The sequence below is a fragment of the Blennius ocellaris genome, assembly GCF_963422515.1.
Source record: "Blennius ocellaris genome assembly, chromosome: 7".
In the NCBI taxonomy this organism is placed as follows: Eukaryota; Metazoa; Chordata; class Actinopteri; order Blenniiformes; family Blenniidae; genus Blennius; species Blennius ocellaris.
This window is the reverse complement of record NC_137656.1, coordinates 21,178,120-21,197,389: the sequence shown is the minus strand read 5'-3', so window position 1 is coordinate 21,197,389 and position 19,270 is coordinate 21,178,120. Positions and strand designations below refer to the sequence as shown.

At 46.6% G+C, this 19,270-nt stretch overlaps 3 protein-coding genes across 3 annotated transcripts; 2 read left to right on the top strand and 1 right to left on the bottom strand.

Annotated features, from left to right (window-relative positions):
- Window positions 1–27: 27 nt before the first annotated feature.
- On the top strand, window positions 28–11,947 carry snrnp200 (small nuclear ribonucleoprotein 200 (U5)). Its single transcript, XM_080499774.1, has 44 exons — window positions 28–275; window positions 478–641; window positions 982–1,153; window positions 1,258–1,450; window positions 1,554–1,609; window positions 1,731–1,829; window positions 1,948–2,100; window positions 2,181–2,280; window positions 2,384–2,520; window positions 2,613–2,690; window positions 2,825–2,998; window positions 3,127–3,264; window positions 3,359–3,514; window positions 3,626–3,796; window positions 3,894–4,087; window positions 4,201–4,324; window positions 4,449–4,598; window positions 4,688–4,930; window positions 5,025–5,213; window positions 5,302–5,499; window positions 5,597–5,749; window positions 5,860–5,940; window positions 6,193–6,276; window positions 6,558–6,664; window positions 6,749–6,867; window positions 6,961–7,115; window positions 7,200–7,389; window positions 7,476–7,649; window positions 7,740–7,900; window positions 8,059–8,286; window positions 8,380–8,571; window positions 8,708–8,886; window positions 8,993–9,144; window positions 9,243–9,351; window positions 9,447–9,555; window positions 9,634–9,823; window positions 9,907–10,071; window positions 10,161–10,282; window positions 10,374–10,517; window positions 10,614–10,790; window positions 10,882–11,042; window positions 11,222–11,303; window positions 11,397–11,489; window positions 11,577–11,947. Exons 1-44 carry the CDS (start codon window positions 231–233, stop codon window positions 11,724–11,726), a joined length of 6,411 nt encoding a protein of 2,136 aa, XP_080355900.1. The 5' UTR covers window positions 28–230; the 3' UTR covers window positions 11,727–11,947.
- A 2-nt stretch (window positions 11,948–11,949) lies between these two features.
- On the bottom strand, window positions 11,950–14,660 carry ciao1 (cytosolic iron-sulfur assembly component 1). Its single transcript, XM_080499777.1, has 8 exons — window positions 14,654–14,660; window positions 14,267–14,557; window positions 13,711–13,859; window positions 13,512–13,623; window positions 13,334–13,422; window positions 12,958–13,159; window positions 12,801–12,870; window positions 11,950–12,377 (listed from the first exon to the last, which is right to left on the bottom strand). Exons 2-8 carry the CDS (start codon window positions 14,403–14,405, stop codon window positions 12,143–12,145), a joined length of 996 nt encoding a protein of 331 aa, XP_080355903.1. The 5' UTR covers window positions 14,406–14,557; window positions 14,654–14,660; the 3' UTR covers window positions 11,950–12,142.
- Window positions 14,661–15,788: 1,128 nt separating this feature from the next.
- On the top strand, window positions 15,789–18,767 carry tmem127 (transmembrane protein 127). The gene is made up of 3 exons (XM_080499628.1): window positions 15,789–16,488; window positions 17,617–17,781; window positions 17,883–18,767. The coding sequence occupies exons 1-3, from the start codon at window positions 16,245–16,247 to the stop codon at window positions 18,191–18,193; spliced, it is 720 nt and encodes a 239-aa protein (XP_080355754.1). The 5' UTR covers window positions 15,789–16,244; the 3' UTR covers window positions 18,194–18,767.
- The last annotated feature ends 503 nt before the right edge of the window (window positions 18,768–19,270 follow it).

Genomic DNA, 19,270 nt, shown 5'->3' with positions numbered 1-19,270 from the left:
AAGCAGTCGGCTCGTGCTCGTCGCAGGGCCATTGTAACGTCTGAGTTACGCATTTAATCTGAATGGAACTTTAAGTTTTAAACAAGCAGCTACATGCTACAGCTGTAAACACGGAACCGATGCTCGTATCTTTCCCATAAAGCGACAGAGTCGAAGTTAACTCTGTGGATATTTACCGGCTGCGGCGCGGCTCCTGGACGTGTGGCGCGAGCTGAAAGAAAAGCGGCACCATGGCGGATGTTACTGCTCGTAGCCTGCAGTACGAGTACAAGGCGGTGAGTGGAATTGCAGTAAAGCTTCTTAGCAGCAATACATTGAAGATAGCTGTGATTAATATTGATACGCATTTGCGCTCTCCGTGTTTTTTTGTTTTGAATTGCTATGATTATGTAATTTCTGCTTTATTAACCCGTCGCGGCTAGCGAGCCGTTAGCTTAGCCGCCAGGACGTGTCTTGACTCGGTGTGGAACTTTTCAGAACTCAAACTTGGTGCTACAAGCTGATCGATCTCTGATCGACCGCACACGGAGAGATGAGCCCACGGGAGAAGTGCTGTCCCTGGTGGGGAAGCTGGAGGGGACCAAGATGGGTGACAAGGCTCAGAGGACCAAACCTCAGAAGCTGGAGGAGCGACGTGACAAGTCAGTGCTTTTAATAACACTTAATCACTAACTGTTACTGACTTTGACTAACTTGCTACAAACTCAGTGGTAGTCTGAGTTTATAGCCTCTGTTTTTGGACATTTTCAGTAACTATTCATATTTCTTAGAATTACAAATTGTTGTGAAAACAGGAAGAATATATCTAGAAGCTCTAGAACTGTCAAATGTATTGAAACCAAAACCCAAATAGATTTTGAAATGTTATTCCGTGTTGGTTGTATTGTTTTCGGAGTAATCCTGTTTTGATGGCTGTTAATTGAAAACTGTATTTGTTTCCACATTAATTTTGTGGGGTGTTTTTTTTCTTGCTCTGTACAGGAGACGGAAAAGAGACGAGGACAGGCACGACATCAACAAGATGAAGGGCTTTACTCTTCTGTCTGAGGGCATCGATGAAATGGTGGGCATTGTCTACAAACCCAAGACCAAAGAGACCAGGGAGACCTATGAAGTCTTGCTGAGCTTCATTCATGCTGCTTTGGGAGATCAGGTCAGTGAACGCTCCAGCCACTGTCGTTTAAAAAGGCTCATCTCACACCTTGGCTCGTGGACCAAAACCTGATATTCCATTCCACTTTGTTTCCTTGTGTATAGCCACGTGACATTCTGTGTGGAGCTGCAGATGAAGTTTTGGCAGTGTTGAAAAATGATAAAATGAGGGATAAGGAACGGCGGCGTGAGGTCGAGCAGCTTCTTGGACCTGCCGATGACACACGATACCACGTCTTGGTTAATCTGGGAAAGAAGATCTCGGACTATGGAGGGGACAAGGATTTACAGAATATGGGTAAGAATAAGTTACTCATCCTCTTTAAAACTCCCTTTTTCTTTTCATTTTTACATTTTATTTTTAATTTCTCATGCAACCGCAAATCTTGTTTTATCTATAGATGACAACATTGATGAAACGTATGGAGTCAATGTCCAGTTTGAGTCTGATGAGGAGGTGAGTTCTTTCGTTCTGGTTTGAGACTTGTAGCCAATTAGCAGATCTGTTACAGCTTGAAAAAAAGGCAAACAGAACAGTGTGCATCATTGTCACTCATTTTTCTTTTGTTTCTTTGAAGGAGGGGGATGAAGACCAGTTTGGCGAGGTGCGAGATGAACACTCGGACGAAGACAGTGAAGGAGAAGAAGCGGGTGTGGGCTGCGCTCTTTCAGCTAATGTAAGTCCAACACCGCAATCCTTTTTTTGTGTGCGTGTGCTTTTAAAATGTACTTTTAATTGAGCATTATTAAACCATTGGACCTACGTCACAAGAACTTCTTCTATTCAAAATTCAGCTCGGCGCCACCGGTGATGTGATGACGGTGAAGAAAAAAGATTTGCATCCCAGAGACATCGATGCCTTTTGGCTCCAGCGGCAGCTCAGCCGTTTCTATGATGATGCCATCGTCTCCCAAAAGAAAGCCGATGAAGTTTTAGAAATCCTCAAGGTACTTTTTCTCATGTCCGTGTGCATGTTGTTGTATGCACGAATGGCACAGATCCCCTGACTTTGCTTGTTATTCCACAGACCGCCAGCGACGACAGAGAGTGTGAGAACCAGCTGGTGCTTCTGTTGGGCTTCAACACCTTTGATTTCATTAAAATCCTTCGTCAGCACCGCCGCATGAGTATGTCGTCTCGCAGAACTACCGTTTTGGGTTTTTTTCCTATTCAATTTGGTCAATTCGATGCCTCTTTTTGTTTGTTGATTATTATTTTCCCTGGACACAGTTCAGTACTGTACCATGCTGGCGAGCGCTCAGAGCGAGGCGGAGAAGGAGAGGATAATTGGAAAAATGGAGTCCGATCAGGAATTGTCAAAGATTCTTTACCAGCTGCAGGAAACCGAGAAGGAGGACATCATTCGAGTAAGATAATGTTTTTGAAATTGCTACAGTCCTCTATGCACATTTTATTTTCTCGATCAGTACACAATGTTTAAAACTTGTGGTTTTTGTAGGAGGAACGATCCCGCCGAGAGAGGGTGAGGAAGTCTCGTGTTGATGACCTGGAAGCAATGGATATTGAACACGGAGAGGTAAGCTTTATAAGAGGGGTCAACATTTATTCAGGATTATTAGCGGTGGTATCTTTCCATTGTTTCGTCAAACTGACCGCGAGCAGAAAAGGATGCTTAACTCCGAAGTCGGCCTTCTGCTTTTTATCCAACAGTCAATGGCACCTCGGCAACTTCTCGACCTGGAGGACCTGGCTTTCACTCAGGGAAGTCACTTCATGGCCAACAAACGTTGTCAGCTGCCAGATGGCTCTTTTCGTAAACAGCGTAAAGGCTATGAGGAAGTCCACGTGCCCGCCCTCAAACCCAAACCGTTTTCTGATGATGAGGTTTGTTGATTTTTAATTTGCTATTGTTTGACAAAGCACTGTCGTCGCCTCGCATTGCGGCAACTGGTGGTAAATTTCCAGCTCTGGGCTGTTTAATAAATAAATGTGTATTTTTGTTTAATCACCAGGTACTCGTTGCCATCGACAAGTTGCCTAAGTATGCCCAGGCTGGATTTGAGGGTTTCAAAACTCTCAATCGCATCCAGAGCAAGTTGTTCAAGACGGCGATGGAGACGGATGAGAACCTGCTTGTCTGTGCCCCTACGGTCAGCAGACATTGTTCAAGACAAAAACAACAGTAGCGCAACCACTTTACCCAACAGTAGTTTCTCCTATAACACACTTATTTCCTGTTCACAGGGAGCTGGAAAAACCAATGTTGCCCTCATGGCAATGCTGAGGGAAATTGGAAAGCACATTAACATTGATGGAACGATCAATGTGGACGACTTCAAAATCATCTACATCGCTCCCATGCGCTCGCTGGTGCAGGAGATGGTGGGAAGCTTCGGCAAGGTGAATCTTTTGTTTGAGCTTCCAGAGATGTTTGTTTGCTCTTTTTCATACAATTCGTATCATTGAGGAGCACAAATATTGAAATACTTTCTTAAAAAAATGTTTCCCTAGCGCTTGGCGAGTTACGGCATCATAGTGTCTGAGCTGACAGGAGACCACCAGCTCTGTAAAGAGGAGATAAACGCCACTCAGATCATCGTTTGCACGCCAGAGAAGTGGGACATCATCACCCGCAAAGGAGGAGAGCGTACCTACACCCAGCTTGTGCGCTTGATTATAATAGTAAGTGTTGTTGGGGGGGGGGGGGGCTGAAGACGGTTCAGTCTTGAAATAAATGTGAAAGGTGATCTGACTTGGGAAATCATGGCATGTTGTGCAGGATGAAATCCATCTGCTCCACGATGACCGTGGGCCCGTGTTGGAGTCTCTCGTGGCGAGGACGATCCGCAATGTGGAGCTGACCCAGGAGGACGTACGTCTGCTGGGTCTCAGCGCTACGCTGCCCAACTACGAAGATGTGGCGACCTGTCTGCGTGTTGATCCAGCCAAAGGACTCTTCTACTTTGACAACAGGTCTGCACTTGATAATGGCCCTAAAAATATGATTATATCAATGATGGCCACAGCACGTTTGCCGTTTGTGCTTCGTCTGCCGTGAAGATTGAGTCGTGTTTATGTTTCTGTAGTTTCCGCCCGGTGCCCCTGGAGCAAACCTATGTCGGCATCACGGAGAAGAAGGCCATCAAGCGCTTTCAGATCATGAATGAGATCGTCTATGAAAAGATCATGGAGCATGCTGGAAAGAACCAGGTGATTCCTTGTTCAGTTCACTAATCTATTTACCGTAACAGAAAACCTTTGACCCACAATCACACTGGTGCTTAACGACTCTCTCGCCCCGGACTATATCCTGAACTTGCTTTGTTCCCGGTAGGTGCTGGTGTTTGTTCACTCCAGGAAGGAGACAGGGAAGACGGCCAGAGCCATCAGGGACATGTGCTTGGAGAAGGACACTCTGGGTCTGTTTCTCAGGGAGGGCTCTGCATCCACTGAGGTGTTGAGAACTGAAGCAGAGCAGTGCAAGGTGAGCTGATGTCTCAACTCTCGGGCCGCGGTTTTGGAATACGTCAATGTTCCGTGGAACATGATTTATTAATTTTTTTTCTCTTTTAGAATCTCGAGCTGAAGGATTTGCTTCCTTACGGCTTTGCCATCCATCACGCTGGTATGACCAGGGTCGACCGTACACTGGTGGAGGACTTGTTTGCTGATCGACACATCCAGGTCCTGGTATCTACTGCCACACTGGCTTGGGGTGTGAATTTGCCAGCGCACACTGTCATCATCAAAGGGACGCAGGTGTACAGCCCGGAGAAGGGCAGGTGGACTGAGCTGGGAGCCTTGGACATTTTACAGGTCTGTCTTTATTTCTTTATAATTTTTTTCTAAACTAAACTTTAGTTTATGCACCCGCTGGTAATAATGACTTCAAATAATTGTGGAATCTCAGATGCTCGGTCGAGCCGGTCGCCCTCAGTATGACACCAAAGGAGAGGGAATCCTGATCACGTCCCACGGAGAGCTGCAGTATTATCTGTCCCTCCTCAACCAGCAGCTGCCCATCGAAAGTCAGATGGTGGCAAAACTAGCCGACATGCTCAACGCAGAAATCGTCCTGGGCAACGTGCAGACCGCAAAGGTTAGTGACTACCATATAAAAGAGCAACTATAAGGTCTTTTGATTTTATTTTATTTTTTGTTTAATGAATGTTGTGTTTGTCTATCAGGATGCTGTGAACTGGCTCGGCTACACCTACTTGTATGTGCGCATGCTCCGTAACCCCACCCTCTACGGCGTCTCTCACGATGACCGGAGTTCAGACCCCCTGCTGGAGAGACGCAGGATGGATCTGATCCACACGGCAGCCAACGTCCTGGACAAGAACACCCTCGTCAAATATGACAAGAGGACCGGAAGCTTCCAGGTCGGAACACTTTGTGCTCAACATGGGATTTATGCTTCACGTGATTCCTGCATTGGCGAATTCCTAATACGTGTGTTCTTCGCCTCCTCGCCTGAAGGTCACAGACCTGGGCCGCATCGCCAGTCATTTCTACATCACTCACGACTCCATTCAAACCTACAACCAGCTGCTGAAACCCACTCTCAGTGAGATCGAACTTTTCCGAGTGTTCTCGCTGTCCTCAGAGTTCAGGAACATCAACGTGAGAGAGGTATGCAGAGTCCAGACGGAGTTGTTGAAAGTATCTGATACTACACCACAAATCTGCAGTTAAAACTCAAACTCTTAAACTGTAAATATTGACAAAATGTTGTGTTTTAGGAGGAGAAACTGGAGCTCCAGAAGCTTCTGGAAAGAGTTCCCATCCCTGTGAAAGAAAGCATCGAAGAGCCCAGCGCCAAGGTAAGACTTAGAGATCACTTTACTGGCAGTTGTGGTGTTGAGGCCTTGCTAATGCAGGGAAACTCTGGTTCTCTGACACAAGTCTGAATAGTAATCAACTACAATATAACAGAGTTAGAATATTTGTGTAATAAGTCTTTTTTTTCTTTTCTTTTTTTTTTAACTGTTGTTGCATCTTTTTTAATGTGTCATATTTGTTGCTGTTTCAAATGTCAAAATGCATTGATTAATGCTTTGCTTGTTTTATTTCAGATCAACGTGCTTCTCCAGGCCTACATCTCTCAGCTCAAACTGGAGGGTTTTGCTCTCATGGCCGACATGGTGTATGTCACACAGGTACAAAAACGCCATTTTGTTACCTGAAGATTTAAAATTTTCAACTTGAATAAAAAGAAAAAAACGCTTCATAAGCATGCCCTCTTGACACAAATTTTTATTTAGATTGGGGGTTGGGGGGGGGGGGGGGAATTGTTATCCAAGAAAGAGTAACGCCCATTCCTAAAGTGTTGTAGGTATAAAAGATTAGTAGGATTTTTGTCATATTTGTTTGACTTTAGTTTTCAAAAATGTAACTCAAACTTCTTGTGAGATTGATTTTATTATTGGATCGCCTTCAGAGTGCTGGACGTTTGATGCGAGCCATCTTTGAGATCGTGCTGAACAGAGGCTGGGCTCAGCTCACAGACAAGACCCTGAACCTTTGCAAGATGATTGACAAGCGAATGTAAGTGTCATTTACGCCTACGCTGTTTTGAAACCTTGCGTTTCGCACCAGGCTTCTAATATTCTGCTTCTTCGCCCTCCGCAGGTGGCAGTCCATGTCTCCTCTGCGACAGTTCAAGAAGCTGCCCGAAGAAGTGATCAAGAAGATCGAGAAGAAGAACTTCCCCTTTGAGCGCCTCTATGACCTCAACCACAACGAGATCGGTGAGATTTCTTCTTCCACAACTTTCATCTTCTCTGAATTGTTCTTATCGGCCTGCGTGTGATACCAAAACCCGTCACGCTTTCCGTATTTAGGTGAACTGATCCGAATGCCTAAAATGGGCAAGACCATCCACAAATACGTTCATCAGTTCCCCAAGCTGGACCTGGCTGTCCACCTGCAGCCAATCACTCGCTCCACGCTCAAAGTGGAGCTCACCATCACACCTGACTTCCAGTGGGACGACAAGGTTAGTCGTAAAACCCCCGTGACCTGCGGCCCTCTTAACTGAGCTGCTTCTCAGCCTGCTCACACTCTTTCATCCCTCTTTCAGATACACGGATCATCTGAGGCTTTCTGGATCCTGGTGGAGGACGTGGACAGTGAGGTCATCCTCCACCACGAGTACTTTCTGCTGAAAGCCAAGTACGCCCAGGACGAGCATCTGGTGACGTTCTTCGTCCCCGTGTTCGAGCCCCTGCCGCCACAGTACTTCATTCGCGTGGTGTCGGACCGATGGCTCTGTAAGACGATCTATTCAAAGTCGAGTTTTTAAAAAAATCATATGGACCTTGAGGAAGCCTTGCAACTAACTCGTTTGTTGTCTCAGCTTGTGAGACTCAGCTCCCGGTGTCCTTCCGTCACCTGATCCTTCCAGAGAAGTACCCTCCACCTACTGAGCTGCTGGACTTGCAGCCGCTGCCCGTCACTGCTCTCAGGAACTCTGCCTTCGAGGCTCTCTACCAGAACAAGTTCCCCTTCTTCAACCCCATTCAGACACAAGGTAAGACATGACAAACTACTGCTCTCTCAGAGATACAGTAGTTCTCCTGGGTCTGCTGTTTAGAATTGAACCTTATTTCTGTCTCCACAGTTTTCAACGCCGTCTACAACAGTGATGACAATGTGTTTGTCGGCGCCCCCACTGGCAGCGGAAAGACCATCTGTGCCGAGTTTGCCATTCTGCGAATGCTGCTGCACAACGCAGAGGGTCGCTGCGTGTACATCACACCAATGGAGGCGCTGGCAGAACAGGTAGGAAGTGCTGCTATTTGTTAACATTGCTCACACTTTTCTGTTTTGTTTGGAAACTAAAAATAAAATTTGTCTAGTTTTATATATATATATATATAGAAGCAAATATTTAATCTTTGAATTGTAAAAAAAAAAGTATGACAATTCTTTTCTTTCAGGTGTTTGTTGACTGGCACCAGAAGTTTCAGGACATCCTGAACAAGAAAGTGGTGCTGCTGACTGGAGAGACCAGCACCGATCTGAAGCTGCTGGGGAAAGGTGACATCATCGTCAGCACTCCAGACAAATGGGACATCCTCTCGCGTCGATGGAAGCAGAGGAAGAACGTCCAGAACGTCAGCCTGTTCATCGTGGATGAGGCACACCTTATCGGAGGGGAAAACGGAGTAAGAGCTAAACGCTGCTTGAACGACTAACCATTTGCTGCAGTTTGGGTTCCAGACTATATGGCTTTTTAACACAACTTGTGTGTTCTCTAGCCCGTGTTGGAGGTCATCTGCTCCAGGATGAGATACATCTCCTCACAGATTGAGCGCCCGATTCGTATCGTGGCCCTCAGCTCATCTCTGTCCAACGCCAAAGACGTGGCCCACTGGCTGGGCTGCAGCACCACCGCCACGTTCAACTTCCACCCCAACGTCAGACCCGTTCCTCTGGAGCTGCACATTCAGGTTTGGAAGCAGAGTCTCGGTCAACTGTTTTTTTTTACAATTCAAAGATTAAATATTTGCTGTTCGCTGATATGAACACAGCCAACAGAGTTGAGCTTGAATGGGGCTTCTGTTTGACCTTATCTTGTTTCTTCAGGGCTTCAATGTGAGTCACACTCAGACTCGCCTGCTCTCCATGGCCAAGCCGGTGTATCACGCCATCATGAAGCACTCGCCCTCCAAGCCGGCCGTGGTGTTTGTTCCATCCCGCAGACAGACTCGCCTCACAGCCATCGACATCCTGACTTTCTGTGCTGCCGATGTGGTTCCTCAAAGGTCAGTGACTGTGGCGGCGGCTGCTGCAGCTGCAGCCAAATCTGCAGCAAAAAGAACATACTCACTGAACCTTGCATTCAAATCACAAACATCCACGTCTCTGTAGGTTCTTGCACTGCACCGAGAAAGACTTGGCTCCGTTCCTGGACAAACTCAACGACCCAACTCTGAAAGAGACTCTGGCCAACGGCGTGGGATACCTGCACGAGGGCCTTTCTGCTATCGAACGCAAAATAGTGGAGCAGCTCTTCAACTCGGGTAGGACTCAGTCCTGGGCTTCATTTGTCAGCTCAGTGGGTCGGTAAGGGACGAGAAGAAAGAAAGAGGTGATTTATTTTGGTGTCTTTCCTCCACAGGGGCCGTCCAGGTGGTGGTGTCCTCTCGTTCACTCTGCTGGGGCATCAACATCTCCGCTCACCTTGTCATCGTTATGGACACTCAGTACTACAATGGCAAGATTCATGCGTAAGCCCCTCATTATTTACGCCACTAAAACATGTTTGCACAATAGAAAGTAACACGTTGTTGACGCCTTTCTGCCTTGTCCCTCTTTCTTTCAGATACGTGGACTATCCCATATACGACGTCCTCCAAATGGTGGGGAAAGCCAACAGGCCCATGCTGGACGACGAGGGACGCTGCGTCATCATGTGTCAAGGCTCCAAGAAGGTACAAGCTCGTCTAAAGACCAGATCGGGCAACACTTAAGGACATACTAAATGGCTCTCGTGTCTTTCTTCTCAACAGGACTTCTTCAAGAAGTTCCTGTACGAGCCGCTGCCGGTGGAGTCTCACTTGGACCACTGTCTCCACGACCACTTCAACGCCGAGATCGTCACCAAGACAGTGGAGAACAAGCAGGACGCCGTGGACTACCTGACATGGACGTTCCTCTACAGGCGCATGACGCAGAATCCAAACTACTACAACCTGCAGGGTGAGTCCCGTCGCCGTGCCGACTGCGTGAGCTCAGATTGAACAGCGGCGGCGTTACCTGACACTCGAGCGTCTCCTTTTCAGGCATGTCTCATCGTCACCTGTCGGATCACTTGTCTGAGCTGGTGGAAAACACACTGCACGACCTGGAGCCGTCCAAGTGTATCAGCATCGAGGATGAAATGGACGTGGCGCCTCTCAACTTGGGCATGATCGCCGCCTACTACTACATCAACTACACCACCATCGGTTTGTGCTCGAACCTCGTCTCAGATTTGTCCCGCAAGTCATTTTTGAACTCCGACTAAAGTGCGGCGTTTTGCCGTCGTGTCTCTCAGAGTTGTTCAGCATGTCCCTGAATGCGAAGACCAAGATCCGCGGGCTGATCGAGATCATCTCCAATGCCGCCGAGTACAAGAACATTCCCATCAGACACCACGAGGACACGCTCCTCCGACAGGTAAACCGACCACACTTGCCAGTAAAATGCTCAACATGTGTAACCACTGTGTGAGCTGGACTTCATCTCCTGGTTCTGTTTATTATTTCAGCTGGCGCAGAAGGTACCGCACAAGCTGAACAACCCCAAATTCAACGATCCCCACGTGAAGACCAACCTGATGCTTCAGGCTCATTTGTCCCGGATGCAGCTGAGTGCTGAGCTGCAGTCAGACACCGAGGAGATCCTGAGCAAGGTCCATATTCCTGAGCGTTTCCTCGTCAACCCGCTCGTGATTCTCTTGCTTTATTCCAGCTAATTAAACCTCGGGGTTTTCTTGGGTTTTTTTTAGGCGATCCGTCTGATCCAGGCCTGCGTGGACGTCCTGTCCAGTAACGGCTGGCTGAGTCCGGCTCTTGCCGCCATGGAGCTGGCTCAGATGGTCACCCAGGCCATGTGGTCCAAGGACTCGTACCTCAAGCAGCTGCCCTTCTTCACCTCGGAGCACATCAAGCGCTGCACCGACAAGGTAAATGTGCCGCGCACGCGGTCCGCTCTCGTCCTCGCTGAGGTACACGCAGGTTGAAAGTGACCGTGTTCTGCCCGGGGCTCGTCATCAGGGTGTGGAGAGCATCTTCGACATCATGGAAATGGAGGATGAAGACAGAACGGCTCTGCTGCAGCTCTCGGATGTACAGATGGCCGACGTCGCTCGCTTCTGTAACCGCTACCCCAACATCGAGCTGTCGTACGAGGTGGCCGAGAGAGACAACATCAAGAGGTAGGAATGTAGTCTGGCTGCTGTGGCGCTCCAAGAATTTCAGAATTAATAATAATAATCGACTAATGATTAATTTTTTTGTAACGATACGAGGACTGAACCAAAAATATGCAATGACACAAAAACCAAATGACTCTGCAAGAGTCATTTGAGTCTAAAATGTCTGTTTCTGTCCACAGTGGCAGCCCAGTTCTGGTTCAGGTTCAACTGGAGAGAGAGGAAGAGGTGACAGGTCCGGTTATTGCTCCCCTCTTCCCCCAGGTAGGTTCAACCATGGTTTGCTCATGTTTTTATTTGGTTTTGGTTTTAAATTTCTCAATGAAAATTTAACACAAACAATTCCCATTGTTCCAGAAACGTGAGGAGGGCTGGTGGGTGGTGATCGGAGACCCCAAGTCCAACAGCCTCATCTCCATCAAGAGACTGACTCTGCAGCAGAAGGCCAAGGTCGGTGGATTATTTAGTGCAAGTGTCTCGTCTTTTAAATTGCCGGAAAACGTCCTTGTATGAACGTGTCCTATTCCGTGTGTTCAGGTGAAACTGGACTTTGTGGCTCCGGCAATGGGCGTCCATCACTACACCCTGTACTTCATGAGCGACGCCTACATGGGCTGCGACCAGGAGTACAAGTTCAGTGCAGATGTGAAGGAAGCCGACAGTGATGGAGACAGCGACTCCGATTAAGAGTCTTGACTCTCTCCCTTCTGTTGAGAAGAAGGGGATCAGGTTTTTTCTTTTGTAGATATTAATCTTTGACTTTTATCAACTCTACTCTTATGATACCGTTTGTTTTCTTCAGTTGTTTTGTGTTATTTTTCACGTCTATAGATTAATTCTTGGACCGGGTTGAACATGTCTGATGTACTCTGAAATACTTTTTTCCAATAAAGACAAGCCAGATGTTTTAATAATGAGTTTTATTTATTAGAAACATGTAATCTCAAGATGCACCAAATGAACTGAAGCAGCGTGATACAAAGGTAAAAACAAGCAGATGCGTTGGTAACCAGGATGCTACTTCCAAAGAACAATTAGATTGGCAATGTAACTTAAAGACCAATGTTCACGGTGTAACTCGCAGCAAGACGGCGGTTCTACATTCACTCCTCTTCTTGGAACCTCCAAATGGCGATGTCCCCGTCGTCGCTGCACGAGGCGAGGAGTCCCGCCTCCTTCGGGTTCCAGGCGACGCAGTTCACATCCTGATTGTGAGCTTTGGTCACCTGAGCAGCCAGCGAGAAGACGGGCTGGCTGGGGTCGGACGTCTCGTCCTCCTTAAACACTCGCACTCCGTCGTCACCGCAGGCCGTCGCCAGGGCGGCAGTCAGCCGACACCTGAATGACAAGAGGCCCGTTAGTTCTCAAACCTGAACGCAATGCTTCCTCTGGTCGTTATGAACTGCTTAAAGACTTCCTCACAGGCTGATTTAAGGACAAAAGTTCAGGTGAATGTAGACATACAAGATGCTATTTGCACACAGAACGGCACTTCCTGGCAGAAAACATTTGCAGCAATAATAAAGCCTCCATGACTCATCTCGGCTATAAAAGGTCATGTAGAGTTTTTCATGTTCTCCCTGTGCCTCGGTTAGTTTTCTCATCCAGTTGATGTGAGTGTGATTGTCTGTTTGTCCTGTCCAGGGTGTCAGAATCAGTCTAGATATAAAAGATGGACTCCCTTTTCCTGTGAGTGACTGGCAACACACACATTGTGTGGAAATTATTCATGATCTAGAAATGAGTGGAACTGAATCTTACCAAGCAATATCATACACTGTTCGTCCGTGGTACCCTGACAGAGTGCAAACACAGTTCCACGACAAGTCACCTTCAAGCAAGCAGAGCAGAAAAAAATGTTTTATCAAGGCAGTTTTTTTGTTAAATAATAACACAGTTGTCAAACCTCACAACTCACCCTGTCCACTTTCACTGGGACTCTCTCTCCAGATCTTCACAGTGCGGTCGTCGCTGCAAGAGGCCAGCCTCTCTCCTGTTGCATCGAAACACAGACTCCACACTGTGGATGTGTGTCCCTGCAACGTGGCCCGACACTCCCAGTCGTCGTCCTCCTCTTTGTAAATACAAATGTTGTTGTCGTAGCTCGCCGAGGCCAGGAGCTGTGGAGACACATTCACCTTGAATTGAAATTCCTACCCGGACTTCTAATTATGAGAACTTCTTGACTGCAAATCTAAATAATCAAACATGTCTTCAATATCATTCTTGTTTAAATGATTGTTTAAAGTACTGTCTGGACAGTCAGAACTGCTGTGAAGCACAGTTTGACCCACCTCCTGATTTGGGTGCCAGACGACATGTTTAACATCTTGTGTGTGAGAGTTCACGACAGTGACACACTCGTACTCATCTTCTTCGTCCACTGCGAAGCACAAAGCAGCGTGTTAAACAAGCCGGGAGGTACAAGGAAACACATGAGGAATTCATTCATGACAGATCTCCAACACAGACCTTCCCAGACCCACACGCTCTTGTCTCGGCTGCACGTGGCGAGCAGATTCCCCGACGGCGCCCAGGCCACACATTTCACCTCGTTTTCATGTCCTTCCAGCACCGTCAAACTCTACAAGGACAGACAAGACTGTGAATAAAAACAGCAGAGGCGCAACATTGTGTGTCCTGAAGCACAGACTGGAACGTCACATCTCACCTCAAAGCTGTCGTTCTTCTTCTTCCAGATGCAAGTTGTTGCATCGAAGCTGGCCGAGGCCAAGTAGTTCCCACAGGGAGACCAGGCCACTTTCCTCACCGTGCGCTGGTGTCCATCCTGGAGCACACTCTTACACACCCAACAATCGCCTGCAAACAACAAGCCTCACGAAGCTGATCGAGCAATCGCAAACAAGTCACAAATCATCAAGTGTCCCCAATACTTTTCTGACTGAACATAAAACACACGTTTTACTGTGTCCACAAAATGCTGGCAATTGGTTTTATTATATTTTGTTACTCAGGGAACCATCGAAGAAAGTTTGAAGCTTAAAGCCTCAGCTGGATATGGCAGGATGTTTATTTTCTACACAACAAAAACTGAATAAACAGACATAACAGAACACTGCTTTATCCACCTTCACAGCAAAAAATATTTAAAAAAAAACACAGACAAATCTAGCATAATATCTTCTGAGTGACTGGGTGGGGGTACAGGGGCCTGGGTGGGGGTGCAGGTGCGGGTGACTTCCGGTCGTGTGTGACAGCTCGCTCACCTTCTCGTGCCCAGATCCTGACGGCCTTGTCGCCTCCGCACGAAGCCAGCAGCGTCCCGCTCGGACTCCAGCTGACGAACCAGCACCGAGAGTCCGGGTGCGCGCTGAGCCTCTGGACCAGGGTCAGAGCTTCCTTCATGTCTGTTGAGATAAAAACTCTGCTGCTTCCTGAACGTCTTCTTCTTCTCCTCCTGAACCACTGAACTGATGACACCGGAGAGCAGCCGCAGCGAACCCAACCTGCACCGCCACACTCACGTGTACCGCTACAGTCCGAAACAGCAGTTATCACTGACCAGGCAATGACAAGAAGAAACAAAAAATAAACAAACAACAAAGTACAAAAGTTCAGAAAAGCAGTTGTAACGGAAGCGCGGACATCTTTACCCGTCAGGTAAACCACTTCTTCTGCCTCTGCTCTTCACGGAGCTGCAATAGCTTCAATGTTGCATTACTGCCCCCTGGTGGTCATCTGTGGCATGTTTATTATCCGCAAGTGCAAAAAGACAAAATATGAAGATTTTTTTCTTTGTGTATGACACCACGATGTATTTTTGATTAAATAATATCAACATTTCCCATTCTATTCATTCTGTGTTCTTTTCTGTGTGGAGCGATTACAAGAAGTTCCCTCTCAGATTAATACATTTCTCTTCTATTCTATTTCATTTCTATTCTAATCATCTATCCATCCTCATTTTGTCCAATTCTTTGCTCTCTGTCAATTTTGGTTTCTCAGTTACAATATAAAAACAGTGCTGACCTCTGGGTATTTGATTTGCTTCAAGATTACTCTAATTTGGATATTGTGACAAGTACAACGACGTAGCACCTGCTGACAACGAAGCAGCAAGGTTAGTATTTTTAAACTGTAGAGCATCAACGTTGGGTGATTTTCACTCAGGCAATGATTGACATCGTGACTGCCTAATTGTGGTTTAATGTCTGTTTGCTGTAGTTTTGTGTCCTTTTCTGTTTTTTGCATATTTGTTGACATCGTCACTTTCAGTGCCTTGACAGCTGTTTCATGAATCATTGTCATTTTATGTCTTAACGACCATTTAAGTTAAGGTTGGATAAGATCGGACTTTATTCATCTCACATGACAAATTGAGTCATCACAGCAGCTCAACATTGCACAAATACTTAAAGACAGACAGGGTAGTTCCACACAAGAGAATGGACTATGTATATAATATATACATAGTCTATTATCTTAATATTTAATACATAGTTAAATATATATGCATACATGGAAATACAGGGGGAGAACGGTGGAACATTTTTCTTTAACTTTTTCATTACTTGTGACCCTATTGGCATTTTAAGTATCCTCATTGTTGATTTTGTATTTCTTTGTGGCAGTTCTGTGTCTTTTTCTGTTCATCCGTTGCCGTTCTTGTCACATTGTTTTGTGTTGTTTTAATTTAGCGTTTCTATAACTCACCGCTAGGTGGGAGTATTAGTCAACAGTGTTACACAAACCACGAAGAAGAATGTTGTTAACAAGGAAGTGGATGTTTTAGAGGAAGCCAGCGTAAGCTGCCTTTTGTTTTGTTTTCTCTTTGTTTTTATGTGCCACTTTGAGGGTTGTTTTTATTTGTATAGTACAATAATTGATTTGGTAGGTCGTAGTTGGTTTAGTTTGTTTCTATGAAGTTTATTTTTCCAGGAAACGTTGTCGATATTTGGCGTTAACTGCGGTTTAGCCTGCGAAGCTAACAACAGAGCTAACAGGCCTGAAGGCCGCCTGTCCATTGTGTTCCCTTCTTTCTTTAACTCATCCTGGGTCTATTGGCGGACCTTTTCTGCCTGGACGTCGGCCGGAGACATCGAGGACGACAATAATCAATACTTCAACGCGGCTGTCATCGCGTTTTCTCTTCTTGAGCGCCAGCTTCGCCGGCTCACCGGTTACATTGGCCTGGTCTGATTTGACTAACCTCCGTCTAAAACGAACTAACTCGCTGGACATTGGATGAGCATGTACGCCCCGCCGAGTTCCACCGTCCCCGGAGGCCGGAGGAGGAGAGGGAACACCTCCCTACCCAAGCAGCCGGAGCGGAGCCTGGTGTCGGCTCTGCCCGGGGCTCTGTCCATCACGGCGCTGTGCACGGCTCTGGCGGAGCCCGCCTGGCTGCGGGTTCACGGAGGCACCTGCTCCAGACAGGAGCTGGGGGTGGCAGATGTCCTGGGCTACATTGATCCCAAACTTCTCGATGGTAAGAACCAACACAAGCCCCCTCCCCTGATGTCAGTCTCCAGTGCAGCAGAGCTGGAGAAAGTTGACTCCTATTGTGAAGTGACAGATTCTGGCTCTTCTGCAGGTTAATTCTGTGACGTGTCCACTATAATCTGCACCTGGAGCTTCTCTCCCAGTCAGGTCCAGATGAATAAGGCTAAATATAGGATGCTGGCGCTCGTCCCAGTGAACACTGTCGGGAAAGAGCCAATATAGAGTCATTGTTGTACCTGACAAGCTTCATCTTTAGGTCTATTAAACCAGAGGAAAGCCAGGTGGCACGCCAAGATGCAGAAAATGATATTGTGAATATATACCAATAACACCACTGTGCCACCTCTGCAGAAGTTACTCCTGTTGATTTTTCGATCAAACACTGACAAACCATCATAGTTGCTTATAAATGATAATGTCCACATTAAAAAGCAAGATATGCAGGCCTGATATCAATTAGATTATTACAGCAAGGCAAATCATAAATCCGTTAAATACAGTTTATATGTGAACATGTATAAAATGATGGAATCAATGATATTCAGACACTTGTGTATATTAGGTTACAAAAAAATGTAAACTTCCCACTCCATGGGAAATATGGCGTCTTTTTGACTGTGTGATCGTCTGGTTTGTGCGTCACTGTTGTGTGATGGTTGGGGTTACATTACTACCATAAAAGCTGTAGGACCACATTGTGTGGACTAACAGCTTGTCCTCGCTCCACGTGCATACGATGGCTTTTTTTTATTGTCACAATCAAGCTTTCACAAGTTGTCACAATGATTTTGATTCAGGACCCAGTACAGTGGGGGGCCTTATTTTAAAAAAATAAAATAAGACTAAAGAGTTTGCCAGTAAATGAATGGTTTGCATATTATATGCTTTCTTTCATTTAATTAAGAACTTACATTAAATATCCACGTTTCCCAACGTAAGGGCTACAAAAGCTCAGGATCAGTGACATCGGCTGTGATTCAACTTTTCTCTCGACTTCCTCTTGAACTGCAGAATTGGAAACTGCAAACTAGACGTTAACATCATCTTCAGTAGAAATTTAATGTGGTTATTCACCATGAATGCTCTGAGCTGTGTGTGTGTTGTTCCCCCCCAGATTACTGTGTGAACCCTCAGACCATACTGCTGCTGAGGGTCATCGCTGCTTTCTGTTTCCTGGGCATCCTGTGCAGCCTGACGGCTTTCCTCCTGGACGTGTTCGGACCCAAACACCCGGCCCTGAAGATCACACGCAGATATGCATTTGCACACATTCTCACAGGTATTAGTCTTTAAAGTTTGTAGTTTATTTTGTCCCCCCCCCCCCAATCAGTTGTAAAGTGCCGTCCTCCCCGTCTGACTGGCGCCTCCGTCTCCTTTCAGTGTTGCAGTGTGCCACCGTCATCGGGTTCTGCTACTGGGCCTCGGAGCTCATCTTGTCCCTCCAGCAGCAGCACAAAAAGTACCACGGCTCCCTCATATACGTCACCTTCGCCATCAGCTTCTACCTGGTGGCCGGAGCGGGCGGAGCGTCAATCCTCGCCACGGCCGCCAACCTCCTGCGCCACTACCCCACCGAGGAGGAGGAGCAGGCCCTGGAGCTGCTCTCGGAGATGGAGGACAGCAGCGAGACTTTCCCCGCCGACTATGACATCGCCAACCAGTTTCAACCTCCGCCCGCCTACACGCCCTAACGCCGCCAGGCCGGCCGGCCTTGCGAAACTCATTTCTGTCTCTCAGCACAACTCTTAGCTTGATGAGCGAAGTCCCCCACTCTCTCAAAAAAACGGATACCTTTGCAAATACTCTTGGCGGCGTGTGTGCGCCGCCGGTGCACAGATTCCTTGAACGACGGTGCTCGGGTGCATGAAAGCTTTCTCTAGTGGCGACAGAAATTTAGGAGGCAATTCTTACGTTCGCCGCCGAAGTGGTTAGTGATTTGCATGTAAATGGCTTTTAGGGTTCGGTCCTTACATGTAAAGAAAACCTAAAGAACAGAGAGTGCGCAGCACGGCTCGTCACCTCTAACTGATGAAAACGGCCACAGGCGGATCGGTTGTTGACGCCGGGTCGTCGGCAGGTCGTCAGCCGTCAGCCGTCGTGTTGCTCTTGATTGAACGTGGATGGAGCTTCTGTTAAGCAGCGTTTGGATTTAATTTGATGTGCTTGCCACGTGTCTTGATTTGATTCACTGATACATTATAGATGCAAAAAATACACTAACAAGATTGTTTTTTGTTTTTCTATTTTATAAAAAAAAAAAAAGAAAGATCAAAATGGACCTTATTTATTGTCTGTGCTGTCTGGTTTTTTTTGTTATTTTTTTTGTTTTGTTTCTTTTGCTTTGTATGCATTTGTCACTGGTATAGTCTTCTTTGTTCACTTCTGTACTTGAAATAGCGATAAAATTGTCAAAAATGTGAGGCAGGTCTTTGTGGTGTTTTTAAAAAGAAAAGAAGAAAAAAAAAAGGCTTGTGGCGAATGTTGTGTGTTTCGACTCTGGCCACAGAGAAATGGAGGCATTTTACAATGAGGGTGACATTCGGTGTCACGCAAATTTGAGTTTTTCTTTTAAAGAACGAAAACCTTCTTTGTACTTTGTGATTACATGCGTGACAGTTTCAGTATGTGTTTCTTATGCATGGGTTCTTTTAGTCTTCAGATCCTCTCAAGCCGTCAGGCTGAGGTCTGAAACTGACTGACGTGATTCTCGGTGGATGTAAATTGTTCTGTTGATGCCATTTTCTGCATTTTGTTCCCCCAAACTTTTC

Excerpts from the sequence above, each read along its gene's own strand:
- snrnp200 (XM_080499774.1), top strand. The coding sequence starts at position 231 with ATGGCGGATGTTACTGCTCGTAGCCTGCAGTACGAGTACAAGGCG. Across the intron at positions 3,515-3,625 it reads TGGTGGGAAGCTTCGGCAAG|CGCTTGGCGAGTTACGGCAT; the intron begins GTGAATCTTTTG and ends ATGTTTCCCTAG. Across the intron at positions 9,145-9,242 it reads GGAGCAGCTCTTCAACTCGG|GGGCCGTCCAGGTGGTGGTG; the intron begins GTAGGACTCAGT and ends TTTCCTCCACAG.
- ciao1 (XM_080499777.1), bottom strand. The coding sequence starts at position 14,405 with ATGAAGGAAGCTCTGACCCTGGTCCAGAGGCTCAGCGCGCACCCGGAC. Across the intron at positions 13,624-13,710 it reads AGAAGAACGACAGCTTTGAG|AGTTTGACGGTGCTGGAAGG; the intron begins GTGAGATGTGAC and ends CTGTCCTTGTAG. Across the intron at positions 12,378-12,800 it reads ACAGTGTATGATATTGCTTG|GTGTCGGCTGACTGCCGCCC; the intron begins GTAAGATTCAGT and ends CTTGTCATTCAG.
- tmem127 (XM_080499628.1), top strand. The coding sequence starts at position 16,245 with ATGAGCATGTACGCCCCGCCGAGTTCCACCGTCCCCGGAGGCCGGAGG. Across the intron at positions 16,489-17,616 it reads TGATCCCAAACTTCTCGATG|ATTACTGTGTGAACCCTCAG; the intron begins GTAAGAACCAAC and ends GTTCCCCCCCAG. Across the intron at positions 17,782-17,882 it reads ATTTGCACACATTCTCACAG|TGTTGCAGTGTGCCACCGTC; the intron begins GTATTAGTCTTT and ends GTCTCCTTTCAG.